General features: G+C 35.1%; 1 protein-coding gene across 9 annotated transcripts in view; it reads right to left on the bottom strand.

Annotated features, from left to right (window-relative positions):
• Positions 1–17,845, bottom strand: part of CCDC88A (coiled-coil domain containing 88A) — a 112,357-nt gene that overhangs the window by 12,666 nt on the left and 81,846 nt on the right. For 6 of the 9 annotated variants that reach the window (XM_059659792.1, XM_059659791.1, XM_059659790.1 and 3 more), the window contains exons 18-26: positions 17,087–17,251; positions 13,342–13,503; positions 12,731–13,008; positions 12,363–12,506; positions 10,972–11,158; positions 6,372–6,517; positions 5,958–6,050; positions 5,624–5,838; positions 942–1,025 (exon numbers count right to left, since the gene is read on the bottom strand). In XM_059659792.1, the coding sequence (XP_059515775.1) occupies positions 942–1,025; positions 5,624–5,838; positions 5,958–6,050; positions 6,372–6,517; positions 10,972–11,158; positions 12,363–12,506; positions 12,731–13,008; positions 13,342–13,503; positions 17,087–17,251 (1,474 nt within the window). The remainder of the gene's footprint in view (positions 1–941; positions 1,026–5,623; positions 5,839–5,957; positions 6,051–6,371; positions 6,518–10,971; positions 11,159–12,362; positions 12,507–12,730; positions 13,009–13,341; positions 13,504–17,086; positions 17,252–17,845) is intronic. The other 3 variants (XM_059659794.1, XM_059659793.1, XM_059659798.1) reach the window with 1 other exon arrangement.

Genomic DNA, 17,845 nt, shown 5'->3' with positions numbered 1-17,845 from the left:
CTGGGGTTTTTTCCCTATGGATTAATGCAAGTGAAAACAAAAAACTGTAACCACAATGTCATTCAAATTATGACATGCATTCAGCTCAATGAAATGAATAGGCCAAAGGCTAATAAATTTCAGTAAATATTTTTATCCCATCTCCACCCCATTTAAAGATGGGAAAAGGAATTTTACTCTGTACAACTGCCATGCTTTTGTGCAGTGATGTGCAATATAATTAGAAGCCTTCATAATGTGGTTTTGTGGTGACAAAAATGGAATGAATAAAGGTAAGATGGAGAGCAGTTCTTATACAGCATCATTACTGAAAATGATAAAGAGTCCTTGGTCAGAGCAGGTTACTGAAGGAATTATTCATTTTATCAATCAAATAAGTATACCATTAATAAAAACCTGAAAGAGACGATAGTCAAAGTGACAGACATTTAATGTGATTATGTAATTACCCATTCCACTAAAAAAAAAAAAAAAAAAAAAGGAAAACCAGAGTATTATTATATAAAGAATGACAAACATTTTTAAGGGTTACAGGCCATTTTATTTATTTATTTAATCTAGTTCATTAAGGAAATAAATGTCTAATGCTAAACATTCTGTTATATTTTCTTTAAGTAAATTTCTTTGGGAAAAAATCTCTAATGGCATAAAATTAGGGTTTTATTTCTGCCAACTTTTAGAAAGCACTGGAAATTTACAGTATATTATTACATGTACAACTAAACATATGCATGTATATGTATGTATCAGTCAACATACATATAATGCAAATTCAGTGGCAGTTTTGAAAAAAAAAAAAATTCTTCCAGCTCCTTGTATTAGAGGAAGACTGCACTTTGTAAAATAAGAAAATTGGCACAGTCCAGAGAAAGGTTAGTGAAAATTAGTAATGGAAGCCAATGTAGTCAACTGAAAGAAGCTGAACTGTCATAAAGTCTTACACATGGAACGACGGTAGCAGGCCTTCATTTTGTCTTTATCCTTCGGTCTGTTCCTCAAAAAGGGCAGTCTTTTCAGTGCAACCACTTTAATGTCAGAGCATGAGGAAAAACAGAAACAGAAAAATGAAACAGAAAAAAGGGAGAAGAACAGATGGGAGTTAAATGTTGAAATTAAGGACAGAAATGAATGTCTGAGTTTCAGCTTATGTATGCTATATTAAAGTTATTATTCTCGTGCTGCTGAGTGATAATGAAATATGAAATAAGCACTCTGATACTTTAAAATACTTGGAATGGCACTGAAGACAATGATGAGGAACATATACTTTGAAAGCTTGGATTAGCTAAAGTCCTATAAATACAGGAACTGGTTAGAATTACTTATGGAACAAGTTTCCTAGTTAAGTCGTAAATGTATACCTTTAAAATTAGAACTATTGGTGGGACACAGAGTATACGTGCTAAAAATGTACAAGGCTTTTCAATCCTCTATTTTCTTTAATTTTTTAAATTATAAGGCTTTACGGAAAAAGTAATTTAGGCAAATGCACTTAAGAGTATTTTAGTAATATACATCACCAAAAACTAAAGTGCCTATGGGATGTTTTAAACAATCTAAAGCTTTTAAAACTTTCATTAAAAATTTTCAATACTTTCTTAAACTTTAATAAAGAAATAGCAAATTGCTTCTTGGTGCAATATGTAGTAGCACAATGGAAATATATATTCTTTGAACAGTCTTTCAAACGATGAAATGAGCAATTACATTAAACTTCATTTTACCAAAAAGTTGTCTGGGGAAAGAGAAAAAAAGAGTATTTTGACAGTAGTAGTAAATGCTAACACTAAGTCCTGATAAGGCTAAAAGATATGAAGGCATCCTAAAGCGAGCAAAAGTGTTCCCAAAAAAGTGTATATTACATTTTTAGGTATTTATTTTGAAGGGTTTTTTCAGTGAGGTTATTAAAAAAATCAAAGATAGCACTGTGCAAGAAGATTTTGTGAATGTAAATGAGGGTTATAACTACAGGAGTCATTAGTACAAAAATAAAAATGTTCACTAGAGTCACTAACTTTCTTAAACTACACTATGTATATATTTTTTCCCCTAAATATATTTTTATTGATTTCAGAGAGGAAGGGAGAGGGAGAGAGAGATAAAAACATTAATGATGAGACAGAACCATTGATCAGCTGCCTCCTGCACACTCCCTACTGGGGATTGAGCCCACAACCGGGGCATGTGCCCTGACTGGGAATCGAACTGTGACTTCCTGGTTCATGGGTCAATGCTCAATCACTGAACTACATCTTGCTAAACTATATTTTAATAAGATTTAAATACAAAAAGCCCCGGTTGGGTGGCTCAGTTGGTTCGAGCGTCATCCCATACACCAAGAGGTTGAGGGTTCCATTCCTAGGATCAGGGCACACCCCTTGGTTCAATCCCCAGTTGGGGCACATATGGGAGGCAACCGATTGATGTTTCTCTCTCTGTCTCTCAAAATCAATTAAAACAAAACACATCGCCCGTCCAGAAGGCTCAGTAGTTAAGCGTCAACCTATGAACCGGGGGCGGGGTGGGGGGGGTGGGGTGGGGGCGGTGTCGTGTCACGGTTTGATTCCGTCAGGGCATATGCCCTGGTTGCAGGCTCAATCCCCCATAGGAGCATGCAGGAGGCAGCTGATCAATGATTCTCTCTTATCATTGATGTTTCTATCCCTCTCTACCTCTCCCATTCCTCGCTGAAATAAATAAAATATATTAAAAACAAAAAACATATCCTTGGGTGAGGATTAAACTTTTTAAAAATAAGTAAAAAAAAAAAGTAAGTAAATACAAAAAATGTATTTATTTTGGAACTACAATTCAGGCACTAATGAAACAACTTGCATAGACTTAAAAACATTGTACACAGCCCTAATAACTATGCTCTTTCTCAGGGTTTACCATTGTCTTGTAAATAATCAAAGCTCTTTGACACACTGACAAGAATCATTCATTAAGGAGAATGCAATGTACATACAGCTTTTTAACTTATATATTTGATTGCTATTAGGAAAACATAGTCATGATTCATTTAAGCTTTTAATTTGACCTATTTCTTTTCTAGCTTCATATAGCACAATTACTTTCAATGATTAAAATAAATGAACTGAAAACAATGTAAAAATGGACACTTAGCTAAACCAAAGCTGAATGGTTGCAACATGCACATGTTGTCTTTACTTTCTTTTTCTGTTTCAACTGTTTTCCAAAGACTGCTTTGCTGACAGACACTCTTACAAAAGGGAGAGGACCACAGGAGTTTCAAATCTGCCAGTGGCAGAATGTGATCTTTGTTATGGCAATTAGTTTTTAGATACACAATGTTTTTTCCCCCAAAACCATACTGAAATTAAGGGAACATTAGCATTGTTGGATTTTGCGTTTATTTAAAAAATTCTAACCCTGACTGGTTTGACTCACTGGATAGACTCTATACGATAGAGCGTTGGCCTGCAGACTGAAAGGTCCCGGTTTCGATTCCGGTAGAGGGCATGTACCTTGGTTGTGGGCACAACCCCAGTAGGAGGTGTGCAGGAGGCAGCTGATCAATGTTTCTCTCTCATCGATGTTTCTAACTATCCCTCTCCCTTCCTCTCTGTAAAAAAAAAAAAAATCAATAAAAATATATTTTAAAAAAATTCTAAAACTGAACAATTGCAGGAAAAGAGAATATTACTTCCTTTTGATTCTTATTTTGAAGGTTTCAGCAGAGAGTATGAAGGAATGACGGGTAGGACAAAAATAAGTTTACAGTTGTTTGCATGGAAAATATACAATAAAAATAATTATACAAGAATAAACTCATACAACTGCACACTTACTTTTGCCCCATCCTGTACTTAAAACAAACAAGATGGTCTCAGAAAAGACTGTCATGCCTTTCTTGTGTAGGCTCTCATATCTGAATTGAAATATCTTCCTTTAATTAAAAAAATTAAGTATACCTACTACCATTTCTCATTTAATAAAATGTCAGATTTTTATATCTAAAGATAGAGATAAAAGTAAATTATCTGGAAACATTTTAAGAAAACTTGATGATCTTTCTACAATACTCAGACGTTTCATGCAGATTTGGGTGAAAAGACTAGATAACAAAAGACCCAGGTAATAATATTCTTATGTGGGAACACAGAATTAAACAAATTTCTTGAGCTTACTATATAAATACACACACGTGTGTGTATGCACAAATATGTACATATGTATGTATATGACTTGCTGCTTGATTATGGATTCTAGTTCTTATGTGCTACAGTTGCATTCTAAAATATACCCTATAATGAATGTCTCCAATCTCCTACACCTGAAAATACTGCCTTTCAAAGGTAATTCCCAAGGCCAAAACACTGTCTATAGTTTTTTGAAAGTTACCCATATGGAGTGTCTACCTCTAAGGGAAGTAGTAGCTGTTTTTGCCTGCTATTCACTTAAAAGAATAGTAATGAAATTATATATATATATATATATATATATATATATATATATATATATATATATATATATATATATATATATATAATTATTATTTTTAAATTTAATGACTCTGGTGATTGAGTAGATTTGAAGTATACTGTTTATATAATTTATAAGAACACTGATAGTCAACTTCTTGGACATCTTCTAAGGGCCCAGGATTGGATTCTTTTCTCTTTCTCTTAAAATGCACTTCTTTAACCATTTACTCTGCTCTTCCTGTTTAGCTAAGCACACTAGTAATGAAATGAAAAGATTATGAATTATATAGGGCACATTATGATGTGAACTTCTGTATTTGTAATTAAAAATATTAAATCAGCCTTAGCTGGTTCGGTTCAGTGAACAGAGTGTCGGCCTGAAGATCGAAGGGTCCCGGGTTCGATTCCAGTCAAGGGGCACATACAGGAGGCAACCAATCAATATGCATCTCTCACATCTATGTTTCTTTCTGTATTTCTCTCTTCCACTCTCTCTAAAAGATCAATGGAAAAATATCCTCGGGTGAGGATTAACAAAAAGACAAAAAATACTAAATCACAAGTTTATACACAAATTTATATCTCCTCCCCTATTTTAACCAATCCTTTATCAGTCACTCAATACTTTTCATAACTATCAATTATTTCTAAATCTTTAAATAGCATTCTCTTCAAATTTATACCTATTTCTTTGCTTTGCCCAATGTAACTTTGTTCCAATTTGATACAAAAGTATGATAAAAACCTCATTATAAAATGTCTTATTCTATTCTAATTATGAAAATGAGCTCTTAAAAATATCTCTCACTTGCTCCTCATAATCACCCTGGTAAGTATGACCCAAAGGTGAAACACTTGCCCATATTAACAGAACTAGCAAATGGCAGAGGTTTCTGGCTCTTATTTCAATGTTCTTTCTACACTGTTTTACCTCCCTGGCTAAATGCTGGTATCCCTGTGTATGGAATATCTTTACACACACAATATAGAAAATCATGTAGTTATGTATTATTGTAGTATGCAATGAATTTTATAATCATATAGAGTTAAAAAGAAATGCATTAATTAAGACTATTATCTCAAAGGAGTGTTGAAGTTGTTTAAAAAAAATCTTTTAGAAAGGATTCTAAATCAATACTAGGCATAACAAATGTTTAAAAAGTTTAAGCACTCACTGCTGCTTTTCTTGGTCCCCAAAGTTTGGCCATCTTCTAAGGAGTTTGAACCTACGGAAGAACTATCTTGACTATCTTGATGGGGGAGTTGAAGAAATCCTTCACCGGAGTCTGAGCGGGTAGGTGTTAATGTTAGAGATTTCTGACGTTCCCGATTAATATCTTTCTTAGACTTTATCAATTTTCTCATTTTTAGAGTAATCCAGTTGCCTCTCCTGATAGAATAATTTAAAAAGTTCTTATTAGTCTAAAATAAATCCTTCACAAAATTAGAAGTTTAAAATATTCTGTTCTTTTTTCAGAATAAAAATGAGTAAATTTTGGTTAAAAGTACCTCCTAGGAGGAGATGGCTCATAAAATTTGTATTGATCCATAATTTTCTCTTCTAATTTCTCCTTTTGTCGTCTTAATTCATTTAATTTATCACTATAAAAAAAATTAAATTTTAGAACATACATCATATTTTGTACAGTTATGATATATTTCTATGGCCTCCTACACATATCTTCATTATGGCAATTATTTGTATTTCTCACTTTATATTACTAGTTCCTTAAGAGCAGTACCCATGTTTTCATGTTAGTATTTCCAGTTATCAGCATAGAACCTGAGACATAAGCATTCAAAAAAATATATGTTGAAATAATGTTGAAAGCCAAAAAAATTAGATTGTTTTCTCTGCCACTAGAAATTGCAATTATAAAATCATAACTAATATTTCACAATGCAAAATTATTTGGTACCTACATGTACTGTCTTTGTTCAACATGAAAAAGATCCTTGCTTTCCATATTCTGCTCCAACAGTGTTCTGTTCTGCAGCATTAATGTCTGGATTTGATCTAGTAGATGCCGATTTTCTTCTTCTAAATTTCCTTTAAGTTGGCTTAGCAACTGTTGAAACACAGTTATTTTTTAAAATATCAACATTTACATTTAACATAAATCACCCAAAACATGTGAAAAATAGAGTACTTCACAGATTTCTATCTCCTGCTATTTGAACAATTAGATGATCACACTTTGGTCAGAATGTGAGTGATTAGTTTAGTAATAATGACAGCTAAAGAACTGGGTTATGTGCTATACATCTATGTTTTCATAATTCTCACAAACATTGGGCTTATCATAAATTAGTTCCAAAAACACTGCTTTCTTAAAAATTGTTTAACTTATATGCTGAAAGCTAGATTCAAATCTCTGGCCTTTTAAGTAGCTATGAAACAATGAACAAGGTAGTTAAGTCTCTGAGCTTCAATGATCTCATCTATAAAATGAGGATAATCCCATCCTGTAAGATTTTTGCAAAGATTAAATAATACATGTAAAGTACCTGGTGTCATGCCTATGGCACCCAACAGATACTTAATAAACCTCCTTCTTCCTTCAACCACTGTTTTCAAGGAACCTTATAAGTTGCTATATACTTTTTGTGGCTTGAACAAAGGAGGAGGGAATCTTGTCAATGATTGGTATTGCTAGCTCATGTTACTTGTAGTTGGGCTGCTTTTTCTTAATAGAAATTGGAAGGAAATATGCTTTAGTTAGACCAGTGGTTCCAATAGAAATCAGAAAACCCACAGTAGTGATCCTCAAAATTTAACATCACTTATAAAGTATATTTTTTAAAATGTAGATTTCTGGATGCCAGCATTTGAATTCAGCAGGTCGGGAGTAGAGCCCAGGGAAATATATTTTTTAAAAAATATATGCCAACAATAATCTTTCCTCCAAAAAAATAAAATAAAGAAAACAAACATTTAAAAAATTCTCAAGGCCCTAGCTGGATAGGTCAGTTGATTAGAAAATCATCTCGACATGCCAAGGTTGCAGGTTCGATCCTGGTCAGGGCACATACAAGAATCAACCAATGAATGCATAAATAAGTGGGACAAATCGATGTCTCTGTGTGTGTGTGTCTCTCTTACCTTCTTCTCTCTCAAATCAATAAATAAAACCTATAGAAAAGCTATTTATGAATATCCATAAACAGTCATGTAGATCTAACAACTGCCAATGTTGTGCTAAGTTTCTTTCATTTATCTATATATTATTAAATTGAAATATAACATGTGGCAGATTCATTGCAAAATTGAATCCAGTTAGCCTCCTCCCTATACGTATATCCTCTTACAATGTGACTTCTCACTCTTCTCATCAAGAAAAGGAATCTATTTTCTCTCTTCTCGTATTTGGAATGCCTTTGGCCAAGAGAAGGAGATGGAAGTGATTGTGTGACAGTTCCAAGCCCAGACCTCAAGAGGCTTATGTGCCTGCTGGAGGATGAGAGACTGAGTAAACAGTGAAGTTATGCTAGCTGGGGCCCCCCTACACCAGCCAGCCCTCAGAGTACATGCCAGATACCCGCAGATGCAGGAGCAAGCCGGACTATGATCAACTAATCTTGGCCTACACAGCAATTCATGGATCAGCACATCTGCTCAACTGACCCATAGACTCATGAGCAAAAATAAATGTTTACTGTCCATTATTATTGTTATATAGCATTATCATGTCAACAGACATTGATTAAAACATATGTATAGGAAAAAAAAATTTTAAGTGTATATACAGCTCAATGAAGCATTACAGTAAACACATGGCCCTGGCCAGTGTAGCTCAGCTGGTTGGGTGTCATCCCGTGCAACAAAGGGTTGCTGGTTCGATTCCCAGTTGGGGCACATGCCAGGGTGGCTGAGGCATGGTCCCTGGTAGGGGGCGTGTATGGGGCAGCCGATATATGTTCAGCTCTTGCATTGATTTCTGTCTCTCTCTCTCTCTCTCTCTCTCTCTCAAAATCAATTTTAAAAAATCTTCAAAGTGAACATGTGTGAAACCAGCAAGAAGCAGCATATTAATTGTATTCAAAAAACACTCACTGTGCTCTCTTCTAGTCACTATCCCTTCCCACAAAGATACAGATTCATTTTTTCACTGTCTCCAAATTACGTTATGTGACTTAGCCCATAGCCAAGGGTTAACATTTGAAGTTGGGACAATGAGCCAGGGTTAAGCAGGTAGCGAAGGGCTTTTTCTGGTCTCTCCTAGGCAGCCTTCCAGACCACTAGTGACATGTGGGACATTATCAAGACCCACTATGGCTGACTGTCTCATTGCTTGGATCTCACAGTAAAATTTCTGACGCGTTTGCTGGTCTGTTACTTTGTCCCAACCAATATTCCAACCTCAGGCTATCTGAGAGTTGGCCTTTGACAGCGCTCCTGGGCCTGGGGTTTTCTGTGCTCTGCTCAAATCAAGCCAGTCCCCTCCAGTAGCAAAGGGGCTGCTTTTCATGGATTGCCCTGCACCCAGGCAGAACTACCGGGTACTGAAACTAGGAGAGGGAGAGGGAATGAGAATGGGAGAAGTCACATTGCCTCAGACAACTATAGCTCCTACCCAAAGTTGAGCAGTTTTTAATAAATGCTTCTCAATGTGTTGTTTGCTTCTGTGTGAGTTCCACAGTACTAAAGTAATAATTTTTGACAGTTTTGTCGAATTTTGGTTCTTGGGGAGTTAATTCTTCATGCTCCTCTACCATTTTGTAAGTCCATTACCCCAATCATATTTTACTTAAGACTTTTATAAATCACAGGCAGAATGAGTGTTCTATACACTGTAAGCTTTGAGTATTTAAATGTACAGTGTGGGGCAAAGTAGGTTTATAGTTGTAAGTACATAAGTTTATTCATATATTATTATTTACTAATTATTATACTAATTTTCCATATGCACAACTGAAAACCTACTTTTGCCCCACCCTGTATATGCTTTCAAACTAATTTTTCCTTCTATTGGTTTATAATTTAATACAAAAAGCTTTTTGGTATTACTTTTCTTATACAGTCTATTCCTAACTCTATTTAAAGGTTTGCTTAAGTGCTGGTTCCCTAAAAGTTCCATAAAATTCAGGTGTTAAGCTATATTCAAACTAATTATTTAGGACCAACCATAAAATTTAAGGGTGATCTAAGACTTTCAGTATCATTTTTATATTTCAAAACATTTAGCACTTTATCAAACCATTGTAAGAGCCATGAAATTACATTAAGAATAAAACTGTATACATAGGCATAATGTCATTTCTATTTAAAACCCACCAATGGCTCCTAATTTTATTCAGAATAAAAGTCAAAGTTGTTTGCTTGTTTTCACAATGGCCTATAAGGCAACATGTCTGGCCCACGCACATCTCTGATCTCACTCCTACCACTCACCCCTTTGCTCATTCCGTTCCAGCACACGGGCCTCCTTGAGTGTTCCTCAAACACACCAGGATTCCCCTGGCCTTAGGGTCAGTGTATTGGCTGTTTGCCTGGAATATCTTTTCCCAGATATCCACATAATAACACCCTAATCTCCTTCAAATCTTTGTTCAATGATGCCTAGTTAAAACTTCAATCTGCACTCTCTAACCCCGTCCCTGGCAGTCCTTACCCCCCTTTACCCTACTCCATTTGTACTTGCACATAATTTATCACTTGCTAACATACCATATGTTGCAGGCTAATTTTCAAAATGGTTACACCAGTATATTTAGTCCATGTGCTTTTCCAGAACCTTGCTTTTCTCCATCGAGAGGCTGAGTCTATTTCTCTTCCCCTTGAATCAGCACAGGACTTAGATGCCTCAATGAATAGAATGCAGGGGAAACGATGCTGCATGACTTCTGAGGCTTGATCATTAAAACAAAGATGGTTTTTGTCTGGTTCTGACCATGTTGTGAGAAAGCCAATAACCGTCCATGGGAAGAGATCACACAGGGAGGAAACGGATACCTCCCTCCAGCTGATAGCCAGCATCCACCACCAGCCTTTCCATCTTCCCGCCAAGGGCCCAGAGGCAAACTGGCTCCCTGTACCTGTCCAAATTCCCACCCACAGAATCTGTGAGCATAATAAATAACTGTTTTATACCACTAAGTTTTGGGGTAATTTGCTACGCAGCCATATGTGACAAAACACTGAAACACTATGTATTTCACTTACTTATTGTGTTTATTGTCTGTTTCCTTCCACCAGAATATAAACTACACAGGGGGAGAGAGTTTTACCTATTTAGTTTACTAGTACATGCCAGGTGGCCAGTAACAGTTTCTATAATAGTAAAAATGGTTTTATATATAGTAAAAGTACGTGAACATATAAGTTTAAACAATAAAAAAATTGAAATTAATAATAAAGGAAGTTTTTTGAATTACCTATGAATTTCAATTATCCCTGACCAATTCTTTTAGAAACATCCCGCTAAATATACACTGCTGGTCGCTATAATATCGCTGTTTAGTTTTTAGATGTGTCTGGATGCCTAACGAAAGGGAGACAATGATTAAACTTGTTAAAGCTCACCTCACACTGGTTATTTAGCTTGGTGGATGTAATGTCCAACTGTTGGTATTGTTCCTTCAGCTTTGAAAATTCAGCTTCTAATCTTGTTTGTTCCAGTTTAGAATTATTTAGAAGACTTTTCAAGTTTTTATGGTCAGTTTGTAAAACTTCAGTTTCTTTTAAAAGCTGATTATATGTATGATTCAACCTATAATTAGAAATCATAATAGAATATAATCAAATTCTCTTAATAGCTTTCATTGTCATTTAAATAATGTGAAAATGCTGTAAACCACATTCAGACATACTTTAGAGAATATAAAGAATTCTTCTGACCAATTACTACACTGATCAAGAATCAGTTTCTATTTCGTAAAAACTAGATTTTTAAAAAATTGAGTACTTTTTTCCCTTGAAATGAAATCTCTCAGCACTTAAATATATTGAAGATGTAAAGACACGCAAAATTCTGTGTGCTGCCTTTTAGCACTCCAGCTATGGCAATGTAAGTGCAGTGAAAATGGTTAGGCAAAGCATGTCAAACTCAAAGGCTACACCGGCCAAAAAAATGAGGCATGTGGCCCGCGGGCCATGGGTTGACATGCTTGGTTGGTTTAAGCTGTTTAAACTTTTCAAAGGTTTCTAAAAATCTTGAAAATGTACCCTTATGAAGTAACTTGATTACCAGTGGCAAGTTTTGATTTCCCAAAGGCTTCAAGTTAAAAAAAAAATTGCTCCATGGCAATATGAGGCTATTAATACCTAAGATTGTTAAAAATAAAAGTATGAATACATCAGCTAGAAAATCATAAGGTTGCTCACTTGTAGCAACTTCAAAAGACAGGAATTGACCAGACTAGCAAAAAAAGAGAAAGACATAAAGAATCAGGTCCATTACATTCCGTCTTAATAAAGTATGCAAATGCTGTCAAGGTACAAAAATTCCATTATGTAACGTGGCTTAAAAACTTAAGTTACTTGGCCCAACCTGAATGGCTCAGTTGGCAGAGCTCCGTCCTATGCACTGAAAGGTTGCTGGTTCACTTCCCAGTCAGGGCACATACCTGGGTTGTGGGTTTGCTCCCCAGTCAGGGAGCATAGAGAAGGCAACTGCTAGATGTTTTTTTCTCTCTCTCTCATCCTCGCTCCTTCTTTCCCTCTCTCTAAGCATATCCTCAGGTGAGGGTTTAAAATAAAAAAGCTTAATTAGTTGAATAGAGAGAGAAATGGAGATCTAGGTTTTTGTCTGAGCCATTCTATAACTAGCTGCATGATTTTGTTGGTAATTTACTTATTGCTGGGGTCTGTTTTTAAAATTCTAATTTATGGATGGTACTGCAAAGAGGTAGTATACACTTTAGATGTAATGAATAATAATACAAAACTAAAATATGTAAGTATTTATTACCTACCTATCATTTTCACCACAAAGTTTCTTGTATTCTGCAGCTACAGTCTCATGGTTTTTGTTTTCAAGCAGCATTTTTTCCTGTTCTACTTTCAGTGTTTTTTCCAAATCTTCCAATTGTCCTTTCTGTTTTAGTAACTGATTATAACTGGGGGGAAAAGTTAGATATTTGGTTTATAATATTTCCTCAAGGGGAAAAATACTTTAAAATGAAAAAAAAAAAGAGTAATTTATTAGATGCCAGTATCACAAAACATGTAAATTTATATAAATTTCCTACATAATCTCTTAGATGTGTTTAACTCAACATTTACTTTATTACCCAAAGTAAATAGGTTTTAAATTAAAAACACAGAAAATATAATAAATTACCGATCTTCGAGGTCTTTATGCTCCACCTCAAGATTTTTGTGGGCAGACTTTAGAGTTCCATGCTTAGCAATGAGAGATTCATACTCCGAAGCCTGCCGTTCATGAAGAAGTTCCAGTTTTTCATGATCTTTGATCAGAGAATCATAGAGAGATTTCAGGTCTTCCCGCTCTTTGATTACAGACTCATTTTCATTTTCTAAGGAAGACTGCTGGATTAGGAGTTGTGCATTCTGGTTCATAAGAGAGGTACTTTGGGAATTAAGTGTGGAATTTTCAACCTATAAGAATGTATATTGTTATCAGACATATGGAAAATAGCTTATATTGTTCTTTTGGTTTTTTTAATAAGATTACATTAACTTTATGAAGTTCTAAATAAATCAAAGCAGATATATGCACATTATACTGAGAAAGTTTGAATTTTCATGTCCCAAAGAACAAGGTTACCATTTAATTTTGATTTTTGGTAGGTGTTATTATATATTTACTAGTATATATATACATATGATATATATTAGGGGACCTATATCATATATATATTTTAGGTTGAATTATTTTAATAGCATAATTCAAGACTTTGGTTGCATATTCCCCACATATTACATTACAACCTGAAGCTTGGCATTCTGTGTTTGAAGAGTAGTATTCTGCTCTTGTAATGACACTGTCTGCCGCTGAAGTGCAAGAATCTGAGCCTGCAAATTATTGTTCTGTGTCTCAAGTTGCTTCAGTTGAGTTTTCAGTGCTTGCTTCTCTGCTTGCAGTGTAGCATTCTTAATAAAGAAAACATACATATTATAAATAAAAGCAACATCAAACTATTTCTATTTAACAGATACTGGAATTTTGTACAAATATTTTTTACCATTATAATAAAAAATAACCCTAATAATCTTAAAAGAGAAAAGAAAATATTCCCTCTATCCCAAATGGTAAACAGATATCTAAGAAAAGAAAGCAATAATTATAAAATCTTAATAGACTACTGTATCTGTGTCTGTCTGCTTTATAAACCTGAAAAATAAAATACTCCATTCTAAATATATTGACTAACACAAAAAACTAGAATGTGACTGTCAGTTGTACGGTTTTCATGCTGCTCAAAAGTGCCCAGTGTGTCCAGAATGAGTGGGGCTGTTTGTAGTCAATGGAGTGCTTCTTTTCTAAATGCCCAAAGGGAAATATAGATAGATAGATAGATAGATAGACAGACAGACAGACAGACAGACAGATATGTGGTGGTCACATGGATAGCAGCAAAACGAAGTACTTTATAAACACAAATATTTGGAAGAGAAGTAGAAACAATCTTAACCATCTGTTTAAAGATTTTAGTGCCTACAAACCTAACAGATTTTACATATTTTCTTTAGTAATTATTTCTCATGGTATAAAACACTCACTATAGCTCTATTTCATCTATAGGACTTCTAGAGCAAATCCAAACAAAACATACCATTTTCAATTTTTCCAGTACATATGGCCATAATTCAGTTTTATAGTTAAACGGTTGAATTATTGTGCAAATCATAGTTAATGTTCTAAATATTAAAATGTTTGTCATGAATATTATATTTTCAGGATTACTTCTAAATAACATACCATAAATAACATAGCATCAAAAGGTATAAACATAGGATCCTAATCCTCTAGAAAACCAAATTTAAAATCTTTAATATATAAAAGACCAGAATTTACATATAATTGCAATATGTATAAAAAGTTACAACTGAGCTCTAGCCGGTTTGTGGACAGAGCATCACAGTGGACTGAAGGGTCCTGGGTTTGATTCCTGTCAAGAGCATATACTTTGGTTGCAAGCTCAATCCCCAGCCCTGGCTGGGGCCATGTGGGAAGCAACCAATCGATGAGTCTCTCTCACATGGATGTTTCTCTATGTCTCTCCCTCTCTAAAAAAATCAATGGAAAAATATCCTTGGATGACCTCACCAGTTTGGCTCAGTGAACAGAGTGCCAGCCTGTGGACTAAAAGGTCCTAGGTTCGATTCTGATAAAGGGCACATGCCCAGGTTGCAGGCTCGATCCCCAGTTGGAGGTGAACAAGAGGCCGCCAATCAATGATTCAAAATATACTGATTATTATTTACACACACACACACACACACACACACACATCTCCATCCATCCTTGGGTGAGGATTAACAACAACAAAAAAGTTACAACTGAATCCCAACAAATTACTTTTATCTCATCTACATTTAGGGGACAACAATAATATTCACTCGATAGGGTTTCATGTTATATATACTACCTCACTGTATAAAAGGTAAGTCAGGATTTAACCCACATATACCATAAAAATCAACGATAAAGAACCTAAATGTTTCAAAGATGTTTTTGATACTGAACTTCTTTTGTTCATTTGTTCAAAGGGTAAAAATTCATTTCAGAGAGGAAGGGAGATGGAGAGAAAGATAGAAACATCAATAATGAGAGAGAATCGATTGGCTGCCTCGTCCATGCCCACTACTGGGGACCGAGCCCACAACCCAGGCATGTGGCCCCGACCAGAATCGAACCTGGAACCCTTCAGTCCGCAGGCCGATGCTCTATCCACTGAGCAAAAACAGCCAGGGCCTAGAATACCATCCTGACACACTAAAGAATTAAGCGATTTTTCCCTTGGATATGTTAAGTACTATTGTAGTTCAGCTCTTTAGAAATCAAAATATACAAGCTCTAATGATCCTAGAAATAACAAAAATTCCTATAGTCTGTAACGAACAGATGAGATAGCTAAGTAGAAAGAATATCTCAGAACAGGAAAAATTTACACTAAGAAAGTATGTAGTTAGCAAATATAATGGCAGAGACACAAAAATTATCTGTCTAATATAGGGCTAGCCATCTTTATAAACCCATTATCTAAAATGGCTAAAGTATGACAACCAAGCAACTTTTTCTCCAGTGGAAATTTATAAAGGAAGTCAGTGGGAAAAAGATTTATCTTATAGGACTTTATATGCCACCAAATTGTTTGAGGTATAATTATTAATCTAAATGATAGAGGTATATATGTATATATCACTGAATAATTAAAAATAGACATTCTATTATTAATGGCCAGTTAGGAGCATATTTTAATAGTCCACAGGTATAAAAGTGTAAAAGAAATATACTTCTATATATAGGTAAATCACAAACAGTTTTCTGGGAAAGATGTTTACAGTAATTATTTTTGGATGAGAAAGTAGAAATCAGTATTAATTTTTGGCTTTATGGCTTAAAGCTTTTAATTCATGTTATATTAAATAACTACTACAATTATTTTACTTGTTAGCATGCAAGTTCCTAAGGCATATTCAACTTTGTAGGATGTTTGTTGAATTCATTCAATTATTGTTGGTTGTCAAATACGTAACTCATTCAGCAAAGTGTCTGCTATCTAAGAGGCATTATTCTACATACTGAAGGCAGTGGAGAAAATGAAAGATAAGCTACCTGCTTTCCAGGAGCTTTTTCCCAGTAGAGAAGAAATAAATGAACAAAATAATGTCATTTCGTAAGTGAAAAGTGTTATGAGGAAGCTAAGTAAGGCAGTGGTGTGACAGTGAAGAACAGTTTAGGCTGGGGACAGATCCTTTACTGAGGAAAATGATCAAGGAAGACATCTTGCAGGCGATATGTGACCTGAGACATGAATTCTGAGGGAAGCCAGCCAGCAGAGGAGGCAAACAGAAAGGCCTGAGGTGGGAACAAGAAGAAAAATGCCAATATGACTAGAACTAATTTACTTATGTGACAGGCACTGTTTTGTGTTTCCCAGATATTAACAGATAATATTATCTCCAGATTAATAAACAGAGTGGGTAGGAACGTGGTACGGTAAAGGTCAGGCAGGACAATGTCAGGAAGGACCTCACAGGACACAGTAAAGAATCTGGATTTTATTCTAATTAAAATGGGAAGCTATTGAAGATTTTAAGTATGAAAGTGACATGGCTTGGATTATGTTTTAAAAAATAACTGACTACTGTGTGGAGAATGGGTTAGATTGGGCCAGAAATGGAAAAGGCTGGGCCAGTTAGGAGCGTATTTTAATAGTCCAGATGACAGATGATGCTACCTTGAGCCTGCAACTGAGGTAGCAGCAAAGATGGAGAGAAAGAAAATGGGTTTGGGGTATATTTTCAAGATAGAGTTGATAAAGGTTACTGATGGTCTTGTGTGAGGGTGATGGAGAAAAGTAAATTGAGTTCTTCGGTCTTTATTCATATTACAAAACAAACCGGTCAGGAAAGTATACAATGAACAAAGCTACAAAACCAGAACAGATACACTTTCTTAGTTATATATTACTTCTAAAAATCCTTTATTCCTACTGAAAATACTTACATTTCTTTCTACCTCAATCAGTCTGTCTTTCACTTTCAGAAGCTCTCTGGTTGTTTCTTGACTTTCTCGCTCCCATTTGTTCTCTTCACTGGAAGCTGAAGGAGGGCTCTGTACCATCCTTTCCTCATCTTGTCTCTGTTTAAGGGCTTCGTAATTCTTTTTCACCTAAAATTTTATTTAAAATATTTTAATGGGGAAAATAAATCATTCAGTTCTGCTTCTTACAATTAATTTGACTCTGCACTGCTCTGGTGAATGTGAGACACGCTTTATTTAAAAATATGGTAAATAATATGTATAATTATCATTATTAGCATAATCCCAATTTATGCTGTCTAAAATACAAATCCTTCCCTCTTAGAAATATTAAATATACTCTTCTTTTTTTTCCTTTTTGTTAATCTTCACCCGAGGATCCTTTTTCATTACTTTTTACAGGGAGTGGAAGGGAGGGGGAGAAAGAGAGAGAAACATTGATGTGAAAGAGATACTTGGATTGGTTGCCTCCTGCATGAGCCTGACCGGCGCCGGGGATTGAGCCTGCAACTGATGTACGTGCCCTTGACCAGACTTGCAGCCACCACGCTTCAGTCCTTGGGCCAACACTCTAACCTCTGAGCCAAACCAGCTAGGGCATATACACTTTTTTTTTATCTGTAATGCTCCTACAATATATTCTCTAATTTCATATCCTATTGTTTATGATGAAAATGTTGCTAAAGATCAAGACGTGCTGCTAATAATAGCAACCGTTTTAGA

The sequence above is a fragment of the Myotis daubentonii genome, chromosome 12 (genome assembly GCF_963259705.1).
Source record: "Myotis daubentonii chromosome 12, mMyoDau2.1, whole genome shotgun sequence".
Classification (NCBI taxonomy): Eukaryota; Metazoa; Chordata; class Mammalia; order Chiroptera; family Vespertilionidae; genus Myotis; species Myotis daubentonii.
Note: the sequence above shows the minus strand (reverse complement) of the source record. Positions and strands in the feature narration are given on the sequence as shown.